Raw genomic sequence first — 23,792 nt, 5'->3', positions numbered from 1 at the left:
TGTAGGTTTATGTTAGTGTGGAGGGCTTTATATGTGAGCGTTTAATAAGAAATTTCGTGTATAGATTGTACGTGAAAATACATTATCACTTGAAAATATGTTATCACTGACCAACCAGTAGGGTTGGTGGTTTTTTAAGTACGCCTAACTGCGGTAACATTGTCTCAAGGGAGGCTTAACCGTGGGATTACATTTACACCGCGGTTTAGCTCGCAGTTTGTGCCCCTTTTTGGGGGTAGAACAGCCGCCGGCGCGGGGCAGGCACCGTACCGCACGTGAAGCGGCGGAGCGCCGCGCTGGGAAGGCCGCCCGTGGCACGACGCCGCCGGCGGAGGAGGGCGGCCCGCTGCCGGGCCGGGCCGGGCCGAGGCGGGGCTAGGCCACGGCAGCGCCGGCGTTGCCATGGCGACGGGCGGGCGGGCAGCCGTCAGGGGGCGCTGCGTGCGGGGCTCAAACAGAAAGTGGAGGCTGAGGCTGCGGTCAGGCGGGACTTGGCCGCCTCCTCCCTCCCTCCTTCCCTGCCTGCCTCCCGGCCTCGCTGCCTCCCGGCCTCCCTCCCGCGACCGCTCGGAGCCGTCCCGGCCCCAGCATGGCGGATCAATTCGACCGCACTCCGGGCGCTGGTCGGGGCCGCGGAGGCGCGGCGGACGGCGGCGGCGCGGCCTGCCCCGGGAGCGACGGCTCCCCCGGCTCGGAGGCGGCCGAGGCGCCGCAGAACAAAACGGACGGCCCCCCGCAGCAGGAGGGCCTGCGGCCTCCCAAGACGGCGCCGCCGGGCAGCGGAGGCGCAGGTAACGCAGGTAGGGCTCCCCCCTACCTCCACCTCCCCCCCCCCTCCCGGCCGCGGCCCCCCTCGGCTCCGCGGGCGGTGGTCGTGTGTGTGTGTCTGCGGCCCCGTCGGCGCTTCCCTCCCTCCCGGAGCGTTCTGTTCGTGTGGTAATCCGGCCGCGGCTGGGCCCAGCCCTCCCCGTGCTGGAGATCCCCTGGATCCGGCCTAGAGGGTTGCCAGCGCGTAAACACCAGCCTGCGGTAGCGCAGAGCCGTGTTTGTCGGCAGGCTTGGGTTTTTTTTGGGTACATGTCGGGGTCCCTTGTCAATAAACTTACGAGCTGATCTATAAAGACTTTAATCTATCTTTAGAAAATGTGCAAAACGTGGTTTAAAAACACGGTTTCGTTGATTTTTTTTTCGGCAAATTATGTACTAGATGGACAATAGCTAGGTGTCTTTGGGGAGTATATTAAAATTAGTGGTGTCTGCTATTTATTGACCTTTAAAATATTGCTTTTGCATTTAAAATTATGAAAAACCTTTATGAAAAACAAGCAAGGAAACCATTGATTTACTACTCGGGTTAGCTCACTTAGAAAATGTGTTGGAGGCGGTCTCTCTTTCTCCTCTTTCTCTCCTCTCCTCCTCTCTTCCTCTTTCTCATCTCTTTCTCTCTTCCATCACTTCCACACGAACATTTGTTCACTTTCTATAATGTGGAAAGGAAAGGAGTCTAGAGTTTCCAAAAGTGAAAACTATTCATGTTTAAGAAAATCAACTAAAATGGCGTCTAAATAATACAAGGTATGTTTGAAATTATATACTGTGATTAATGTTGAAAAAATACGTATTCCTTATGTACTCTGTGAGAATGCATACCAATTAAACAATGTCTAAGAAAGGCTGTTAATAAACACTTTTCAGACCACCTGCAACAGACAATAATTCCATCTGGATCACAGGATAAAGCTTCAGTTCCTGATTCCGGACCAGAAATGGCTAAACCTCAGGTGGCTGTGGCTCCTGTGGTAGTATCAAAGCTGTCGGTTAAAGCACCTGAGTTCTATCCATCAGGATACAACCAGAACTTCAGTCAGAACTTTGCAGTAAGTGTTTATCTTTTCTTCTTAGTATATTCTAATTTACTTATTTTCAATTTAACAATGTATTCTCAAGGTTTTGTTATCTTAAATGCTCCCTAAGAAATTCAAAAGATTCAGACAATAGCCTCTAGAGATAAAGCTAGAAAATTAAGTGATAGTGGGGTGAATATTATGGTGACCCTGAGAGTATTTAGTGTGGGATGTTTTGCTAAAGCTCGCTACAGATAACCACATTCCTTGTTGATTACTCCAAGCATTGACTTCAGCAACATCCGAATAAGCAATCTTTTTGGAGACTGACTCTGCTGCGTTTACATCTACAATGTATTTTAAGTAAAGGCTTGGCTGCGTTTTTGTACTGATTTCTCAGGATTTTGAAGTATGTGTCGGAAGAGAAGCTTCAACTTAAGCTTTTACAAATATACTTGCACTTCTACAAATAGAATCAAATGATAATAAACAATTGCACTGAAACAACTAGATTTTGAATAACTAAAACAAAAATAATTGATTTGAATCTTAAGTGTAGTGTTTGATTTTTTTTATTTTTTTTTTCCTTCTTGCCAGTAAAATCATGTTATCTGATGTTAACAGCTTTGCTGGCTTGCTGAATAAAATTACTGTCCTGGGTAATGCAAGCCCATGCCAATATACAACTGTAAAAAAAAAAAAAAAAAGCCAACATGAACATGCTTCATGTTGAATGAATAATTATTACTTTGCCCCAGTACGTTACATGTTCTCTGTAAATACTGGGTTTCAGTTTCAAGATTAAAAAATGCCATTTAGAATGGTATACATTTGCATACATGTAATTACAAGCTCCAGAGGCCAGCAATGAATGTTGCTTTTCAGGTGCTTTGCAAAAACACACAAGCATGTGGGAGCTCCTCGTTGCTATGTTGTAAGAATATATTATGAATATGTGTGACTCAACTATTAATAAAAATAACTCTGAAGTGCCAGCAAAACCTAGGCTTTCATTTGGATGTATTTGGTATGTTGCAGGGACCTTAATTTAATCAGTGCACACTAGGCATGGAATAGTGATATTTTTGACCATGAGTTTTAAATTGGAATCAAAACAAGTTACAGGAAACTTCTGTTTCTTCAACTTTGTATTTCATAGCTTTCATTTGTAACATTCCCTGGAGTTTTTAGATGCAAAAGCTCCCATTTTTCTTACAAAATACACAGTGCTTTTGCTATTTATTAAACGTTTATTATTTTAAAAATAACTTGTTAATTCCTCGTGTGGTAGTGCATTATTGTAATTACTATATGTGTCCATATTCAGTTCATCTCCAGTTAGGTCATACTCAAAACTGTCAATTACTAGTCAAGATGCTCCAAGGCCTATTAGAAATTTCAGGAAATTCTGAAGAATTCTGGCAAATTTCCTGTAGAATGTAGAATTCCTGTGGAATTCTCTGTTTGTATACAGCTGTCAGTAGCATAGGAAGATGTGGATGTCTGCAGTAGAATTGGTGACTAGATACAGGTTTGGATTGCCAGTAGGAAATGTCAGACTTGTTCTTTGGACAGGGTATATGAAAACAATACATCCTTCCATCCATCAGAAGGGCGTAATGTCCTCATGCCATAGTTCCAGTAGTAAAATTTGTGTTCTCTAGGTTGGAAGCTTTTTTTTTTTAACCCTTGTTTTTCTACTTCAAATAATTTCCAGTTAGAGGCTGAGAAGCCTCAGTGGCTGTTTTTATTCATTTAGCCAAGCATAAGAGTGTCACTTAACCTCATATATGAACTAAAATTTGCAGCCTCGTACATACAGCATTCTTTGTACTTAAGTTTTTCAATAATGTTATTGTAAACTTGATGAGTGTATATAATCTGAAGGAGGAAAAGCTTGTTCCTAAGAAGTCTGAAGAGAAATCAAATCAATGATAAATTATTGGTAACTTAAGTTCCTAAGTGGAAATGTTGTGAGTACTTCTCAGGTATAGGAAAGTGTTATTTGGCACATTAGCTGAAACAGCCTGAGAGCAGCTCATGCATCTTTTCTATAGAGTTTCTGATTTTTACTGTTATGTAAATCAGAGGGTAGTACCTATTTAGCCTGTCAATTGTTATGGCTTTAAATTCGTGAACCGACTCTTAGTAGAAAAGAGACAAACCAACAACTTTCAAGTTAGCGTCTCTTCCTTTTTTGTTGTGCCTAATCCAGGGTCTAGTCCTATAGCTGTCAAACATAAAAGAGAGGGATTAGGCAGTGTTGGCCTGACTGAGAAATCATTGAAATTAATGGAAAATTTCTAGTTGACTTTCGTGGCTTTGAATCATAAATTTGTAATGAATGTGTAAACTTATAGCCTTTTGTTCGCTAACTACTGTTTAAAAATAACCAGGAGGAATTTGCTTTGTTTTCCATTAGTTGGTACAGTGCATGGTGCTGTATTCTCTGTTAAATCTTAAAATCTGCCAATGAGAAATGTAAGTGACTTATGTCTAGAAGTTACTGAACTAAATATAGTTTTTAAAGTATGGAACATTACTAATTTAGCAACAACATACATTAACATTTTAATTACTCGTTTTTCCTTCAGTTTATTCTGTTCCCAGCATAGTTACTGAAACTTGGGCTGCTTTTGGAATTGTGTATTTAATATAAGTAGATGAATGTGGTGTTGAGTTTAGCCTCTTAAATTCAGAATGCAAGGAGGAGCATGAATACAGGGACACCAATTTACCCTTTCCAAAACAAGGACATTCTTTTCCGAGACTAAATTCTTTACAGTGAGGATGAGAAGATACTTTCTCTGCTGAATGAGAGTGACATTCACCAGGTTGTTAATACAGAACGAGCAGATGCTTTTTCCAGCTGCAGCAATTACTCTCCCTGCAACCTGGCTGCAGAATTTCAAAACAGCTTGTTTGCAGAGTAGGTAGTTTGGCTGTATGTGACTAAGCTGCAGTAGTTAAACAATAATGTCATGTTCATGTGGAACAAACTAGTTTTACTTTGTACAGTACTTTTTTCTGGGCTGTTCGATTTCTTTTAGAGGAACAGAATACTAGCAAGTTATAGAGAGGCCTATTAGCTTTTACTCCCTGGCTCCTTAGGCACCAAACTGCTAGAGTCATAAAATACTCAAGGTTGGAAAGGCTCTCCCAAGTTCATCTAGACCAATTGCAAGCTTAAAGCAAAGCAAACTTGTGTCAAGTTGTTCAAGGCTTTATCCTTATGTATAGTAACAACTAGCCACCCTTTCCTTAAAAACATATTTTTATCCTGTTTCTGGTGTGCAACTTTAAGTAACATTGTCTTCAGTGTCATCCATTGGTCAAATATTCCACCGAATAAAACATCACAAGAATGTCTTTCTAGTTTCTCTTCTGTTATTTTCATGTGTGCCTCATTAGTTTAAGTTGTATGCCCTTATGACATGGGGTCTCTGAATAATTTTGGAAATTATGCACTTTTACCACACATTCCTAACAGGTCCTGAAATTAATGTCAGTACTTGATTTTTAGCAATGTGTGTCTGTATTTCCCCGCAGTTCGTATACAGGGCTTTGATCTTTTGCAGGTCCATGTTGCTTCTCAGTCTCTCCTCTACTGTGGCATTTTGAAGCCAGAAAGTAAAGGACATCTGCTCACTAAGGGGGGTGGGGAGAAAGAAAATAGAATGATAAACATAATATATGTAAGTCCACTAAAGAAAGGAAGTCTTACCGCTTTACGTCAAAGTTTCATTATAGTGTATATATTTTAAATTCTTTTATTGTTAAATAACAAGCAGTTGAGAACTCTGATGTCCTGACTGTTACCCTCATGTCTTGAATCAGGCTCCTGCTTGGACATCTGAAACGTCATATGAGATGCTCACAATCCCTTGGGTAGTGTGACAAAGTGAATTATTTGTATGTGTTATTTCTAGTGATGTCACAAAGTATGTTGCTTCCTATGCTATTCCTCTCATGTACTTGCATTGTAATCATCCTAGAACAGTACTGAACTTTAAAGTGTTACATACATTCACTTTTGAATGGGCAAAATTAGCAGTCTTTTCTTCCATCACTGGGAGCATAAACACTGATAAAGTGCTATTGTGCTAGCCCCCCACTTTCTTTAGGGAACAGGTGTGTTTACTGTCTGCACTTTAACCTCAATAACTGTGAATCAATGCAATACCACTGAAATAATTTTATTTCATGTCATGTAATCTTTCATCTATTGCTAAAAGATGGGCTGTGCTAACTTCAGAAGATCAATTTTCCTGACTTAATTTTAAGCATGGGAACACTATACTGTATTTGTTATTTCTGTAATTTCTTTCCCTCCTGCATATTTTGGAGCACTTTAGCACTTTCTGTAAGTGCAAAACATTTTGTTTCCTATTTCCATTTTTTTCCTTCTACAATTCATTTATCTACAGCCCAGTGTGTGTGCACATGAAGGGTTTTTAATCTCAGTTGAGTAGTTCTATTCGTAACAGGTATACTTACACGTGAGTTAGTTAGTTAATCTTACGCTCAGTTTGACAAACTGTTTAATTCTCCTAATTTAAAAAAAATAAATAATTGTCTGGGAGACCCTAATCTCTGTAAAAGTTTGTGACTTAGTTCTTAAGATGATAGGACTACAGCAGCTTTCTGATGCATTGAGGTTTATGCTCTCTAAAAATGTCTGTAAACCGTGTACTAAAGATCACTATGAAGTATGCATGCAAAACATCAGGAGTTATTCATATTCGCATCAGGATGTTATTCATATCTAAGGGCTGTATGGTTACTTCTGGAGCTGGTAAGCGTAACAAATTCATCTTAGGTTCTTAAATGTTGGTATGCTTCTTCACTGCTGTAGGATTCTTCCTATGAAGATGGATATGATGGCTATCTGACTTTGGCAGAATATGTACAAGACTTCCTAAACCACCTCACTGAGCAACCAGGTTGTTTTGAAACTGAAATAGAACAGTTTGCTGAAACACTGAATGGCTGGGTTACTACCGATGAAGCTTTGCAAGAACTTGTTGAGCTCATCTATCAGCAGGTAGCCTATGTATTCTGTCTTATACCATGGATAGCATAACTCTCGTTACCTAGTGCCCAAGAATAGACATGGTATTATTAGTTGTTATATAATTGTACCTATGTAGCATTTTAATGGTTTGAATTGTCTTTCTCTTTAGACTGAAACATACAGCAAAAGATTATGCTTGACAGATTGAAATGATAGCTCGGTTGTGGGAAGCTTGCCTCATTGACAAGTTTCACCAGTTATCTCAGTGGTCTTTGCTGTGTATTTGAATCTCCCAGGTCATATAGTAGAACTGAAACTGTAGCACCTAATTAAAAGGGTTATATTTGAATTGCTGTATTTATGTAGTACAGATAGAAACGACTCTTAAGCCATGTCTGAGTTCCATGGTTTTGTTTTTTCCTACAAAAAATATTCTTCATAATGCTTAGATGTCTTTTACTCCTTGACATTTAAAAAACATAGCTAGATACCTATTGTACACATCTCCCTTCAGGAAATGTTTCTTCAATGGCAGGCTTTGTTCTTCATTGCTGGTCTGATGGTTACTGGGTCCAGTCCCATTGATGGCCACGGAAATGAGGACAGAGACCTTAAACTGAACTCTGTACTAATTGGGGGAGCCGCTGGAAAGAACAGCTTAATCTGTGTTGCTAAGCAAATGAGCTGCTGTTTCTGTCTTTTGGGCTTGCTGCACAGAACGAAGTCACACTTGCACTTGCTATTTATTACATTGGGTGTCTCTCACTTTCCTGGGTTGGTTGCTTTCAAACTCTTCCTTGAAGGATGTGAACAGCTCTTTTATTCACCTTTTAAGTGCAGGTACTTGCTGAACTTTTTTTTTTTTACTGTGGAAATAATCTGGGGTATGTAGAAGCAGCATGACTGGTTGGTTATCGTACAGGACTGTAGAGTCTTGAGTTTCTTATTATCATACAGCTGCCAAACCTGTACTGTGTCTGGCAGCATCATTTTCCCTTTATTTGGATACGTGGAGGATAGTGATAAAAGACTACAGCATTCAATATAACTTTACTGAAAGAAAAAACAGGAATTTATCCCACTTAAAAATTTTTGTATACATTAAATAAATTGACTCAACATTTAATGCAAATCTTTAATGTTACCTCTTCCTCTCTCTCCCTGTTTAAAACAGGTCCAGTGTTGGGGTTGGCTGTACCTTCCTTAACTGAGAAGCACTAAGTGTAAACAATCTGAAATACAACAGTTTATGTGGAAAGTGAAACTCAGCTCAATATTTAAAAAAAAAAAAAAAAAAGCTGTCCTAGTATCCAAAACATGAGGTTTTAGGTTTTTTAGGAGGTGATGGCATTTGAATGTCAGTCAAGTCTGCTTTATTATTTTTGTCTTAAGCTTCTGCTCAAGTATTTGTGCTTCTTAGTCCTAGCTTATCATAAAACTTTAATTGCAATAGCCACAATGTGTTTTTAAGCATCTGCCTCAGTGATATTAATTTAACCTAATTGTGCAGATTTACAGATGCTAGACTTGTGACGGAAAAATGCTAAAATGAAAGAAAAAAGCCCTGTGTAGTTTTCCCTTTTTTTGGGTGTCAGGTATCTCAAGCTGTCTATATAGAGTAATGATCTACTTTCCCCATTCTTCCTAATCCTTTTATGTATTTATTTTTCCTTGTCATGTTTTTGTATTCTTTCTCTGGGCATCCACTACTGCCAAACATAGATTCTAGTATAGATAGCACTCAGACTGAATGAACGTGGGTTTTTTGTTTGTTTTGTTTTAATCACTTACTGCTCTTTGAGAGAGTGTGTGTCCTTGAAAAAGCATCTTAATGCCTTCTATTGACTTCTGTATAAACAGCTTGTAAGTGACTTTCAGACACTCTTTGGTATAGGCTGCAATGGAGAAGTAGAGTTGAGGACACGTGGTGTAATGGCAGTTGTTTTCTTAAAGCCACATTATCACAGTATAATAAACTTTTATGTGCCGAAATGCATGTAGCAAAGTGTTCATGAGATATGAAAGTTAACATGACAAACAGTAGTTATTAATCTTCTACTCTTCAGTGACCTAGTTAACTGTTGTTAAACACCATTTTCTAAAATGCTTTTAAAAATATTTCCTGATAACCTAATAATTACTTGTACAAATAATTTATTATTTTCACTTTTATTTTGGAAGGCCACATCTGTCCCAAATTTTTCCTACATGGGTGCACGGTTGTGTAACTACCTATCTCACCATCTAACGATTAGCCCACAAAGTGGGAACTTCCGACAGTTGTTACTTCAAAGGTCAGTATCTGCATGTCACTTTAAACCTATTACTTCCTGAGATTTCCTGTCTTCCTCTTTTATGTATAACTCTTAAATTACATAGCATAGAGGAAGTACATATTTAAAATGGAAATTTATAATGAGGGTTATTAAATCCTCAGGTGCGTACTGCATATGGAATACATACATATATTTATTTTTTTAATATGAAAATAATGCTCAGTTCAGGTTCTGTAGTCTCTTCTGAACTCAGTATGTTAGGCTGATACCAAATTACAGGGTAAATTTCAAAGCTAGTCAACTTCAAAAGTATCCTAAACGTACATATATTCTTGTCCTTTGACTCATGCTAGACTTCATTATTCTGTGTTTTTTTTTCTTTAATTACTTTTCTGGCTGGAGATCCTGTGGGAAGTTCATTTGTTGATCAGCTAAGTGACTTTACACATGTGAAATAGATACATAAAATGCAGGAGGGTAAATTTCCACAATTTTTAGAATTTTGAGGGCTTGCAGTTTAATGATTAAGGCTTCATAGTTGATAAAAATACAGTGTTTTTTAAATAGATATATTTCCTTTTAAATCTTACTGCATTACATTTGAAGGAGTAGTACACTTTACTTTAGGAGTCAAATTATCCTTTTACCTTTAAGGACTTCTGGCTTTATAAGCTTCAGACTTATTTAAAAGTTTCACTTAGTCCGTGTATGTTTAGGAAAAAACAAAGTTTAAAAGATGATCTAAATGAATTTATGTTAATCAGGAACAGTACTCTACAGAGAAGCTGAAAATGCTTATTTTTTAACTTGTTCCAAAGCAGATGAGTCTTTTCTAACTCCAAATGACACTACAAATTATCACTTTTTATCTTGTCACGTTATCTACATTTCTTACTTGAGCAACAGCATGAAAGAAATCCATGCTAATATTGGATTACCTGACTCCTGGTTTTAAAGCCAATCCAATAGATAATGTTCTAGCACCCTGAAGCTGTAATATTAAGGTAGTTATTGTTTTGCTGCTAATATGGATGGAATTGGGGTGTAGATAAAAAGGCCAACCATACGAATACAGAAAACTCCTCTTTCTTTCTAAGCCCACATCTTTACTTAAAATTTGGTATTTCAACTCCTTATATTTTTCAGTTTCCTAGATACTTCTTAATCTGTTGCATAAGCATTGAGAATACATGGGAGATTGTCTTGTTCTCCTTTTGTTTTTGAACTGATATGCAAACCTGCATATTTTTGACACTGTTGTTGAAGACTAAAAGTACTACATAACTATCCTGTTATCTTAAACTATATTATTAAATGTGTTCACTTTTTTTAAATGCTTGTTTGTAACTAAATAATGCACAGCTGTTGCTTAAAATTGCTGGATAAAGAATTTATCACACAAGTGTAAAGGCATCTATGGCAATGTGGGAAGCACCCTGAAATGGGAAAATATCATTTATGACTTTATTTCTGTTGACATTTAGCTACCTTTGTTAAACTTATTGCACCCATGTTATAATATGTGTATTTTTAAATCTCATATATCTCAGTGCTTGAAAACACAATCATGTAATCATATTTATTCACCTAGTGCAAAATCCACAGCCTTTGTAAAGCCCTCTCATTTCCTTCACAAATCATACTTCCCAGAATTCAGCATTTAACAATTTTAACACAGTTCATACGTTCTTAGCATTCTACTAAATAAGTAGCATGTTATATGTGTTGGGATGTCTACAGATGATAACTATACGATTTTGTTTCAATTTTTCAGGTGTCGAACAGAGTTTGAAAACAGAGATGAAGCTGCAAAAGGAGATGAGGCTACTCGAAAACAATTTCATGCCTTTGTGCTGTTCTTAGCTGAACTTTATCTTAACCTAGAGGTAAGAAGAAAGTTGTGTCAAGTGGTTCTTTGTTAATTTTTTGTTGTGTTTAACTAAACACTGAAATGGAGTATCATTTGAGGTGTTGCTTTTTTAATGTAGAGGTGAATAAGTCAAAGAACTTGAGAAAACTTTAATTATAGTTGTGCATCAAAGAAACAAATAAGCAAAAATAGACAAGATCGTTAAAAGAGAAATGTAAAAAGATATTTTTAGAAAATTATAAGAATTCACTAAAAGAACCAACCATAAACCACCTTTTCCAAAATTTGTGTCTGGTCACATATTTTCTCTGCTGGAAAAAATGGAATGATATTTTTAGTATTTTCTTTTGGCTTGCAAAACCATCAGGTTACTTCACTTAACCAATGTAAGAAATGTTACAACTTGCAGAAGCAGATCAAAATCAATAAACCATGTAATTCAATATTTAGCCACTAATCAGAGGTATTATAAGATGCTTGAGGAAGGTGTGGGAATCTTCAAGATGAGCAATTAAAAATAGAGACCTTTAATGGGATTTCTTCTTAAAATTGAGTCTTTGGCTCATGCATGAAGCATGTAATCTTGTATTTAGATCAGGTTTTTGTATCTATGATGTATACATACACTTTTTTTGTACATTAAAGAAAAAACAACTCATACCTGTGAGTTCGATAAATTCAGTAGCTTCTGTAGTATCCTTAAAAAATAACTTTTTTTGACTGGAGTATTTAAATGTTGTAATCTATTCGGACACTATAAAAAATTTGTGTCACGAGGAAAGAAAATAATTCTCCAACTCTTTCATGTTTGTACATAAGTGGGCCTTGAAATATACTTTTCACTTGCTGAAATAAAAAGGAAGCTTCCTAAAGGGCATGGAAGGAGAGGAGCTTGTCTGGTTTTGTGAAGTATATCCTCTATTTTTAATCCATTTTCTGTAATTCTAAAATAAATATGCCTTACAGAAGTAAGTCACTCTACAGCTGTAGAGAGTGCGTAATGTAATAGGGGGGGAAAAAAAAAAAACAATTCAGGTTATTTGCCAGGCATTTTGCAGCCATTCTCAGCAATTTATTGACAAAGAAACACAATGCTAGAAGAGCGTTGTTATGATTTTGTCAGATTTCTAAGAATGTTACTCAGTCTGTGTTTTAAATAGTTGCAGTACTTGATATGGTCTTCCGTCTGAAGAGTTCAACTATGTTAATCACCAACTAAATCATAGAGCATCTAAAAGAAAAAATGTGACTAAATTTCTGAAACTTGAATCTTTTAACTGTTTTTGTTGTTTGTTTTGATTCTATGATTTTTTGGTTTTTGATATTTTGCAGATTAAAGCAACAAAGGGTCAGGTAACACGAGCAGAAATTCTTCAAGAAGGCCTTCGAGAATTACTAAATGCACTTTTCTCCAATCCTGTGGACAATAATTTGATATGTGCAGTGAAACTGCTGAAGGTGAGACAGTTGTTTTAAAAGAAGAAAAAAATAATCAAGTTCTGTAGTTGAGTTGGAAAATCTGGTACTACTTATGTAATTATTATGTCAATCATGGTATAGTTTAAACACAAATAGTAAGTTACTTTGCTTTTTCTTCATCTGGGATAACTAAAAACAGTGCATCACATGTAGTCATGTCATAGTGGTTCCTGCTGGTGAATTGGGGGTGGGGGGGATAACAAAAAAAAAAATGGGGAGGGGAAAAATCTCATGAAAGCCTATTTCTTTGTGCCACATACCACAGTGGTCACAAATATGAGATCCAGGCTAAGAGAGGTAGCCACATCACACAGTTCTTTTTATAGGTTGATGCTGTAGTGTGTCGTTATTAGCTGTCCTTAAATAACGTGATAAAGAGAGGTTTCTAATAGTGGGTAATTAGAAATTCAGAATTGGTAAGGTAAAAAGAGAGAGGGTAGTTTCTTTTCTTAGTCAGCATGAACATTATTAGAGTTAAGCAGCTGTCATTCTTGAATGTCCCTGTTGTCATATTCTTCCATGCACTGGTAATGCTTTAACTGAGTGCCTCAAACCAGAAATGAGCAGTGCATAAAGTCAGTGGGATGCGCTTCTGTAACACACAAAGTGCAGGCGACGTGTCTTCTGGAAGTCTTTGTCTTAGAACGATAAGAATTTTGGTTATCTAAAATAGAAAAAAAAGTGCTTGAAGGTTGGGCAGAGAAAATGGATAACTGAAAAAAATACTTTTAAAAGCCATACTAGATAAGGAAATGTATGCGTAGAGCATTATATGTCTTTTTGAGATGATGGATGTACTGTCTTACTTTTGGTAGTGGTAGGGGAGACAAAGCTGCAACAGAGGAAATGTTTGTGGGATTTTATGCTCTACATTATTAGTAACACAATTACTTTTTTCACTGCGAACTTGAACAAACAAAAAAGTGAAGTACTACTGCAAAAGTAAAGTGTGAGGCCGTATACAGTAGCAATGGAACTGAAGCAAAGGAGCAAGTAATCCTTTCAGCTCTCCTTTTTCAACTTCTGTTGTAGGAGAAAACAGTAACCAACTTGAATGAATTGCGAGCTTTGGGGTATATTTTCTGGTTTGAAAGATGCTGAGAAGTTAGGGTGTATCACTTTCAAAAGTTCTTTGCAGCAAAAGGTTCTTTGTATCAATCACTTCCTACTGTGTTATTTGCATCATTACCACAGTATAAATAGGTATTTTTCTTTCATGATGAACAAAAAGTTTCTTTTGTCGTTAGTTTTACTTTTCCTGAAAAGAAAAAAAAAAAAAAAAACTATACAGGGAGAAACTTGTTTTCACGAGCCTTAGTAATATTTATACTTGGGAAAACACAGTTTATTTTGGGAATGAAGGTCAAAATATAAACTCCTTTTCCAGAATTTTGTTTCCGTGTTTTTGGTGCTGGTTTGTTTCTTTTTCCTCGTTCCTCCCCTGTCCTCCCACTCTATGGTTTTTCAGATTCTTCTCTTAAATTCCAGTTCTTCTGGCTTCTTTTAATACCGTGAATAGGGAAGAGAGCTTTTATATCTTCCTTGAAACAAAAGTTTGAATGTTGAAAACATTGAAACAAAGTTTGGATGTTCAAGCTGGTTGCTTCATAGCAAGTATGAGGCTGTGTTTATTGAGTACATTCACTCCTGCAGCTGATACTTATGTTCTGTGTGTCGCTACAGAAGTAATATATTTTTCCTGATATATTTTCTTCTTCATATAGAATCATTTAGGTTGGAAAATGCCCTTAAGACCATCACATCCAACCATGAATGCAACCCTAAGCGGTAGACACAAAGTCTACCACTAAACCGTGTCGCTAAGTATCACGTTTGCATGTCTCTTAAATACCTTCAGGGTTTTAAACCACCACTTCACCTCTTCCCTGGAATAGCGGTGGATACCGGAGTTTTTTACCTGTTTGCTTTGCAGTGCGGTGGTTTTTTTATATTAAACTTTTTTGGTACTGTTATCTAGGATCAAGGCAGGACCCTTATAGAAATCTGGGAATATGAAATAAGAGCTAAGATACTTGATTTTCTGTTACATTTTATTCACTTGTATGATGAGATGCCATTCCAAGCATTTTGGATTGTGATACTTATACTGAGTAGATCAGAAATTGCTATTAACTTTGACAATAGTAGCAAACTAATTCTTCATGGTTTAACTCATTACTCTTACTGTGCAGATGTTGGGCAGTGAAGTGCCAGTTCTTACAGAAAAGTCTTTTCATCCACAGCAGTTTTAGATTGTCTGCTGCTAAAGTGCTCTCAGCAGCAGTTTCAGGCCTCACAGATTTTAAGTATTAAAGTTCAGGTTAGTCTGGTTAGATGATTCTTGCCTCCTCTTATATACATATAGATGAAACTCTCTGCCATGTTTGATGATAGCTATGTTGATTGAGGTGTTTCAAAAGATTACTAATCTGTTTGTTGTTCTCAGGTAAACTAGTGGTATTACCTGCAAAAATATGGTCTCATTTTTCATAATATACAAAATGTAGTGCAGAGCATGCACTTAGAGCAATTAAGATCTGACAAATGCTGTTAATCCTTTTGAGCAGGATTCAAAATGCTGCCGTATTTCTGTGTTGTGACCCAGGTAACAGTATGGTCACATGCAATCTCCATCTCCACTGACGTCTGACTTCAGAGAGGTGATGAGATGTAATGATTTTCTACATGAAGTCACTGCAATGTTAATCGCAGAATCAGAGAATTGTGGTGGCTGGAAGGGACCTCAAGGAATCATCAGGTCCAACCCCCCTGCCAAAGCAGGTTCCCTAGAGCAGGTTGCCCAGGTAGGCGTCCAGACGGGCCTTGAATATCTCCAGAGAAGGAGACTCCACAACGTCCCCGGGCAGCCTGTTCCAGTGCTCTCTCACCCTCACTGTGAAGAAGTTCTTCCGCATGTTGGTGCGGAACTTTCTGTGCTCCATCTTGTGGCCATTGCCCCTTGTCCTGTCCCCACAAACCACTGAAAAGAGGTTGGCCAAATCCCTCTGTCTCCCACACTTCAGGTATTTATAAACATTGATAAGATCCCCTCTTAGTCGTCTTTTCTCAAGGCTGAACAGACCCAGGTCTCTTGGGAGAAGAGTTTTCTCTGTTTGGAGGAAAAAATGAAGAAAAAAAACACGTGTTTTGTTCTAATATGACTGGTTCGCAGTGTAACTAAATCATTGAAGAGTTATTTCAAATTCTGGTTTAAAGACAGACAGGAGGGAATTGGCTGTGGACTTTTAGGTAACATAAGCATTGGACATAGAGCTACCTTACTGTACATAGTCTTAAACAGATTATTTAACAAGGTCAATTTTATTCTATTTAGTAAGAAGATTTAGAAGATTGGCAGGTTCAACCTTCAGATAATTGGACAATCTTGCATGTTACAAATTGTCAACATAGGAGTTTTTGTAACAACTTGTTAATTTTTTCCGTGATTTGCTTTTTTTTAAAAAAAAAAAAGTGCTCATCCCTTGTCTTTAGTTAACAGGCTCAGTTTTAGAAGATGCCTGGAAAGAAAAAGGAAAGGATGACATGAATGAAGTGATTCAGCGAATTGAAAATGTTGTGTTGGATGCAAACTGTAGCAGGTGAGAAGATAAATTTGTTACACGTTTAGAATACTTTAAAAAAATAAAGAATACTGAACATGTCCAAAACACACTTTTACCAGCCTAAAAAACTTATATTCACAAAAAGTGATGTAAGTATCACTTTGCATCTAATAAGTAATATTTTTTCAACTAAGGGTGTTTTTTGTTTATTTTGTTTTGGTTTTGTTTTTTGTCTCAACAGAGGTGATTAATGACCTTTAGATCTTAATCTCCAGTAAGTGCTTTAGGCTCTCAGAGCAAGTGTAAATATAATAGCTGTGATGTCTCCTAGTTTATACTTTTAAATCAGAATTAAACATTTTTAAATATGGTATTTAAATTGCTGTAATTGTAGGAGTGAAATAGAATTCTTTTTTTTCTGAAGAACATGCCGTTTTGGTAGGGTCTTACTACTGGTTGCAAAAAGTAGAGGAAACAACTGAAAATTTTTTTTCACCTTTCTGAATGAGAACTCTTCTCCATGGATGTCCTTAGAAGAAGAAAACAATTTCTCTTATTTTAGGGAAAAATAGGTGATATCTAATGTATTGGAGAGATTAGTTTGCTTGTTGACTACAGAAATTCAATGTGATTCAGAGAGCTAAAGTTAGGACTATAAATTAGATGTTTGAATATCACCCCCCTCTTCCTGTATTCCCCACTACTATCCTTTTATAAGAAAAGGATTTGTTGCTCAAGTTGTGCTGCAGACTTGGTATCTTGATAAAAACTAGAGCTGTTTCTATTTCATATGGACTCCCTACATCAACACAGAGGAAGTGGAGTGTGAGTATTTCATAATTGACACATGGAGCATCTGGACTTGCAGAAAAAAGACTCAAAATTAACTCAAAATTACCTGCAGACTGGACCAAGTATTTTGTCCCTTTTGGGGACATCATTTTCTATGATGTAACTGTCTAGAATTTGTAGGATAAGAGAAGCCATTTTATTGCTTATCAGAAAAACATTCTAACTTCTGTACTGCTTCCCTTTATTTTAGAGATGTGAAACGTATGCTTCTGAAACTAGTAGAATTGCGCTCAAGTAACTGGGGAAGAGTTCTTGGAACTTCTTCACATACAGAAGCTACCCCTGAAAATGACCCAAACTATTTTATGGTAAGAAAGTACTGACACTTTGGTTCTTTAATGTTAATTTAATTTGATCCGTAGACATCAATATTGCTGAAAACATATTTTGCTGAAAACGTATCTGTAGTATATTTCATATTGCTGAAAACTACAAAAAGCTGCTTCTCTGAATGCATACAATTTACTGTATAACTTTTGTTCTTAGAATGAGCCAACATTTTACACTTCTGATGGCATTCCTTTCACTGCTGCTGATCCAGGTACATCACAAGCTTAATATATATCTTCTTTAAAAAATTATAATTAATTTATGCCCTTCTGAAGTATATCTGAAGTTGTTTGTAAAATGTCTGAAACTCGTGCAATTTAAAAGACAAAATAACGTATGAATTTCTGGCTTAAGTGTGCAACGCATGCCTTACTCAGGGTTGAAGAATGTAAATGTTTGAAATGGAGGATATGTATTTGAGTTCATACAGTTCATGTAGAAGAATTTGTGCCATAGTCCTCAGCACTTGGTCTATCCACAAGCCCATAAAACTTCAAGTTGTCTTTTGTCCGTTGTTAGAAACATAGAGTCATAATTAGGCTGGAAAAAAACTTCCAGATCATGTCCAACAGTCAGCCTGGCCTACCAAGTAGCATCACTAAACCATGTTCCTTAGTAACAAGCAGAAGGGTTTGTTTCTTTTTTTGGTTTCTGTCATCTGGGCACAACATGGCATGATGTTTCAAATGAAGATATCTGTGACTACCTTTGCAGTTCTGTGGTATCATAGGTATCTTTCTTATTCTTAAAGGTTGGTTGATGTCCTGAAAAAACACTATAGTAGTAGGTTTTTCTGTATTATGTTTTATGCCTTTTATGGTTTCATTACGTAGGCTACTTTCAGACTGTATAGATCAATGTTAATTTAGAGGACTATCCCTATTATATATACTACTCAGTCTCATTTTTACTATGCCAGATTACCAAGAAAAATACCAAGAGCTGCTTGAAAGAGAAGATTTCTGCCCAGATAATGAAGAAAATGGAACAGATTTACCAGGAGCTGACTATCTGTATGTTTTCTTTCAGAGTGATAAGTTTTTAGATACTAGTTATTTTTTCTGCAAACTTAAGAATGCAATCCTGACAAAAATGAAACCATAATAATATAATTGTTTAGCCCTACAGTAGAAATTAAATGTTTGTTAAGGTGTACGTTGTTATCATACAAGTTTGTAATAAATTTTTATTCAACAGGTAATGAAATTTTAGCATTTCCACACAGGTACAAATTTTTTAATGTAGAAAAGAATATTGCAAGCAGAATGCAGCAACAGAGCTTCAAGTATCAGAAAATGAGGCAACCTGTATTCAGTTGATTGATGACTATATATCCTACCTAGAGATGACCACAAAATTTTCAAAGGGGAAGCTGCTAAATTTTTCTCCTTAGGATAAATAGCATTCCCCCATGAAATGGCTGTTTAGTATTTTTGCAGACCAAGAAAAGCAACCTAATAGCAAAGGGAGAAATAGTAGATGGGAATACGGTCTGATTTTCTAACACTGGTTTATAAGAATTTAAAATTTAAACCAGTAGGAGGAATGTGGTCTAAAGTAAATTGTTCTGAGTTTTTTATTCTTCTGGTTAAAGGAGGACTTTCACAATAGGATTTGATATCTAAAAGTATTTTCAGTGTTGTTGTGTGTGCTAACAGTGCTGACCTGGATCAATATTTTTGTTAGTAAATTAGAAGACTAAGATGGCTGCTAGCTGAGGCTAGCTGCAGAAGCTGTGGAGGGTAAATTAGAGATGTCATGAGGAATCAACAGGCTCATATTGACGAAAAAATACCCATTTGAACTGTTGTGCTTAGGAGACCAAGTTAAGTGCAAAATGGAAACAGACAGCATTTTAAAAAAAAAGAAAAAAGAGTATTTGAAGAGTGGCCTGTGGAAGACAGTCAGCCTTCCTGCAAAGTGACTGTGGAACCCTTGTTGAAAGCTTAAGAAAAGCTTAGCCAAATGTGTCCTGATCCTTTGTCAGCTATTTCTTGTGGCTGTCATCAGGGAAAAGGGTTCTGTGTCAAGTCCCTTTGCAAGTCTACACTCCTGCAAGTGAGGAGGAACAAATAAATATCTTAACTACTTATTTAATGCACAATGCTCAAGAAAAAAATAATTTCCTTAATTATACTTTTTTTTTGGCACTTACTGAAGTTTTGTGTGAAACAATTATGGCCTCAGTGCAGATAAATCATGCTAATTCCCTTGTTTGGAACACAGGCACTGAAGATAATTTGGGCACCTGAAACAAAGGCACACTTATTGAGGGTCAATAGCTGCTGACTATTTTTTTCTTTATAAGGGTGTTTAGAATTACATACCCTATCATGTTCTAGCTACAACTCCATTGTCCTCATTTATAGTGGTGAAGACACCAGTTGGACCTACAGGGAAAAAAGTGACGTGCAAGTTACTTCCCAGTAGCTGTGGGAAGGAGCAAAGCTGTTACGTGATCCCCATCACATCTCAGCTTTATTTTGAAACTCTTTGGTAGTCTCCCCTCTGTGCAGTACTGATTATTGTTAACAGGATTTAGCCTTTTCTCTGGTCTTAAATGTAATATAAGAGATCTTTTTTTTTTTAAATAGACTGGTTGCCATATAATAGGAGGCATTATAATGCAGATGCAAAAGGGGGATGAATTAAGGTTGCCTTCTTCTGAGTATCAACAGATAGGATAACATATTTTTTTCTGACTCATGTGCGACCAAGATGGTTGATCCTGTATTTGAACTAGGATGATGACTAACCAAAAATTATGCTAATTATGCTTTCTGCATAAAAAAAAAATCAGTGCGAAAACATCATTAAGTTTTGGAAAGAAGTTGCTTTGCATTGCACTGTTGCTTTTTCTGTCATCTAAAAAACTCTTAACTGCTGGAGAGCATTAGACTGTCTAAAATGGTGACAAACATTATTGTGATTTGTACATGGCCTGTGCTTTGCGATCTTGGGTTCTTTTTGTAGCCATGATTTTGTTTTTCCCTCTTCACCCTCTTCTAGTCAATAGTTAACTACTATTTATAAAGGTCTGCTTTATATTTCTCATCTACGTCAATACATCACCTATTTACTGTTGCTGAAAGTATGTACTTAATCTTATTTTTGTGTGTTTTTTTGTAGGTATTTTGATGACACTGATGATGAGATGGATCCAGAAATTGAAGAAGCATATGAAAAATTCTGTCTAGAATCGGAACATGAGAGAAAACAGTGAGACGTTAAACATAAATATTAGTTTATTAAAGCAGTTTAGGCATGTTTAGAATACATGGGGATATAAAACTTGTAACATTTGTACCAAAATAAGGAAGTTGAGTTTCTCCAAGTACTAAAGATACACAATTTCCATTTTGTTAAACAGAATCTGCCAAAAATTGTAAACTTATGTCCTGTATCTTAAAATGTTGTGTATATATCATAGTTTATTTTATGTACAGGTATATGAACAATGTTTTGGCTGCAATAAAAATTGACTTAAAAAGTGTCATAATGGAAATTAAAATTTAACTAAAGGGGATTTGTCCCATATTTCCCTTTTTGGGAGAAAGGGGAAGAATAACGTGATCTAACTTTAATTGCTTGCTTGCTTATTCTAGTATACATTAGGAATTATTCATCCTTTTTGCCATATACAAGCTATCTTTTTTTTTTTTTTTTTTTTGCTAAGGAGAGTATGGTCCAAATATGGCTTACCTGTTCTGTAGATCATGAGAATTGGTTTGTTAAGGTTTTGTATTGTGTGGGTTATTTTGTGGTTTGTTTTTTTTTCTTCTTCCTCTCCCCAGACCTGTAGGGGTGAGGTCTGGACATTTTTTCCTGGAATAAACATGTGATATGTTGATATTGTGGAAAAGCAAGCAGTATTTTGAAAGTCAGGTGCTTTCAAGACATTTGGTTCAGATAAGCTTATTTTCTACTTTTACATGCAAAAATGATCCTTTTAAATAACTTGCTGTGTTCTTCAAGATTACATGAATATAATTACCGTTTAACTCATGCTCCTCAAAAGTATGTGCAGTGCTCAATATATTTTTGAATGTATCTAACATGTCTAACCTTCTGACAACCCTTGTAACTTTTTCCATTCTTCTAATTATTTTGTATAATTTGTCCTGATTTTGTAGTTTGAATACATTCATATATTTCACATATGTTAACATTCTGAAGCCAACTGCTCTTTTTTGACCCAATATAATCATGTTAGTGTCCCTAGGATATTCCATTGTTGTTGGTGTTGCCAAACTCAGTTGTACTGTTTCCTGTTGTCTGTTACTGGTTAGACTAAGTAGAACCCCTTGCAAAAAATAAAATAAAAAAAATAAAAATCCCAAAAAGTAGCTACTGTAAAGAACATGTTGTAAATATGCATGTAAATAATTCTGTTAATATTTCACTGTAATACGTTTGGTTAAATAACTTGTGTCTGCTAATACAGTGAGCACTGACTGTTTTCTGGATGTTTATTTAACATTCATTCAGGTTGGAGTTTTTGGAAAATAAAATTTAACTAGCTTTGTTTCCTTTGGTATATTTTCATTGTCTTGCCTTTTTTTTTGAAGTTTTTGGTCCATTCATCTGCTCATTTTCCTACCCCTAACACTCCTTTTTTCTTTAAAGTACACAGATACAGAGAAGATTATCTTTTAATATAGATTGGACACACAAAATCCATAAAATGACAATACTAGTCATAAGATTTATATTAGCACTTCAAAGCCTGGATGAAAATCCAGAAACAAGAAAAGTATAAATAGTTTTCAGATAGATACTTCACACAGACACATTCTCTGACTTTAAGTTGTGCATAATTTTCTTACAAAATTTTTAATTCAAATGTAGGTCAGTCTTCCTCGTTACTTCAGAAGTAAATGTCTTGTAGAAAACAGATTGCTGAAAATGGAAAATCTCAATAGTATGACCACGGAACAAGGATTCACCTGTGCATGATAGTAAGTTAATAGTGTCTTCAAGGGGCTCTGCCTTTTATGTTTAGTTTTACATTTCTTGTTTAGTGTCTTTCTATCAAAAGTAACAGTCTGACTCTAGATGTATCTAGATGATACATCCTGTCAGCTTTTGGGGACAGTTAATCTTAGATGTAGATGTAAGAAAGAAATATTGTAAGTCATCTTGTATAAAAATGTTCGAATTAGGAATTGTATATTTTAAGCAATTCAGATCAAGATTTGCAAAACAGGCTTTTCCTATTTTTCCAGCAAAAATATTGAAAGCTCTGCATTGGGATGTTAATTCAAAACAGTGGAGAAGTTGGTGTTCTATGCACACATGAACATTTGTAAGAGCTATAGACTTGTATTGCAGTAAGGAGAAAATGGTTTTAACTCTCCTCTACTGATTAAGGAAAAACAAGATCATGTTTGCCTTAAACATTTTAACCATCTTCCCTATTTGTCTTAAATCTCACAGGAGACTAATACAAATTAGTGAGGATGGGATGAGATGAGGGAGCAAATGAATGAAGCAGCTTTTGTATTGTAACAATCACTTTTTGCTGCTTGTCTGCCCACTTTTAACTGCCAGTAGCTCTTCTGTGTATCATAGAGATGCGTCTGTGGGGGTTTAAGGATGATTTCAACTACACTTTAGGATTTTCAAATTAATAGTGCACTGTGCAATGGTGCTTTTCATTTACTGTTCTGATGAAAAAGCCTTTGAAAAGATATTTTCTTATTATTTTTTTCTTCATAATGGCAAGCCAATGAAGTCACAGAAGCAGGGAAATTAAACTTCAGGGGAGAAGTTAAGCTAACTTTTTAAGCACTAGTTCTTCAAAGAAAGATTCTTTGCATCTGAGTTAATGCATGTGACTAAGCAGTTTCACACATCATGAAAAGTATGCACAATATTTGCCACTCTTGAGAAATCAATTGTGAATTAAATGTTTAATATGAGAAAATTTCACTGCTTGAAGTCACTTCATGCTGGGCTGAAAGATGGGTCACTTTGCATTCTGTTTGCTTTTGAATGAGTTACATATTCAGAAACCTTTACTCAGTAATTTCTTTTCACATCTGCTAAGAACTTTTGCTACTAACCTTCTTTTTTATTAGGAAAAACATTATCAGTAGGTTTTTTGAATATTGGTTTTAAGTGTAATTGTAGCACTACAGACAGAAGGAACTGGCTTAGTTACATCAGGTATCACAGATTATGTATAGTTGGGATTTTTTTTAAGCGGCATCCATTATGGCACTGATATTTAGTGACACTTGCTCTGGATTGTGATACTTGTTTTTATTTCTCTCAGGGCCAGTATTTCCATCTCTAAATGTTCTGCCTTTCTCTCCTTTCTACCCAGAACTCATTTATGCAATTAGCGATAGCTCAAGTTTGCAACTTTGCTTCTCTTTGACACAATTATGGTTCTAATTATCCATGTTATGTGCGTGGTTCCTACTAGTTGATTTAAGTACAGAAAAATGCCATTCCAGCCAAAAGTTGAGAACAGTACTGTATGTGTATGTAAATATATTCCTGAATTGCTTCTGTCATGTCTACTTCAGTCTACTTGACCTGCTTCCACAGCTCCCAAGT

General features: G+C 36.4%; 1 protein-coding gene across 4 annotated transcripts; it reads left to right on the top strand.

The window, feature by feature from the left end:
• The first annotated feature begins 454 nt into the window (after positions 1-454).
• Positions 455-21,751, top strand: PAIP1 (poly(A) binding protein interacting protein 1). 4 transcript variants are annotated; one of them, XM_040542091.1, is made up of 12 exons: positions 455-791; positions 1,696-1,877; positions 5,423-5,539; positions 6,700-6,888; positions 9,040-9,152; positions 10,909-11,020; positions 12,337-12,462; positions 15,976-16,082; positions 17,089-17,206; positions 17,385-17,439; positions 18,148-18,241; positions 20,358-21,751. In XM_040542091.1, the coding sequence occupies exons 1-12, from the start codon at positions 590-592 to the stop codon at positions 20,449-20,451; spliced, it is 1,509 nt and encodes a 502-aa protein (XP_040398025.1). In that variant the 5' UTR covers positions 455-589; the 3' UTR covers positions 20,452-21,751. The 4 variants fall into 4 exon arrangements, with proteins under 4 accessions (XP_040398025.1, XP_040398024.1, XP_040398029.1 ...); XM_040542090.1 differs by having other exon boundaries at positions 455-800; XM_040542095.1 differs by lacking the exon at positions 5,423-5,539 and having other exon boundaries at positions 459-791.
• Positions 21,752-23,792: the final 2,041 nt, after the last annotated feature.

This window comes from Cygnus olor, chromosome Z (assembly GCF_009769625.2).
Source record: "Cygnus olor isolate bCygOlo1 chromosome Z, bCygOlo1.pri.v2, whole genome shotgun sequence".
Classification (NCBI taxonomy): Eukaryota; Metazoa; Chordata; class Aves; order Anseriformes; family Anatidae; genus Cygnus; species Cygnus olor.
This window is presented reverse-complemented; position numbering and strand designations above follow the sequence as displayed.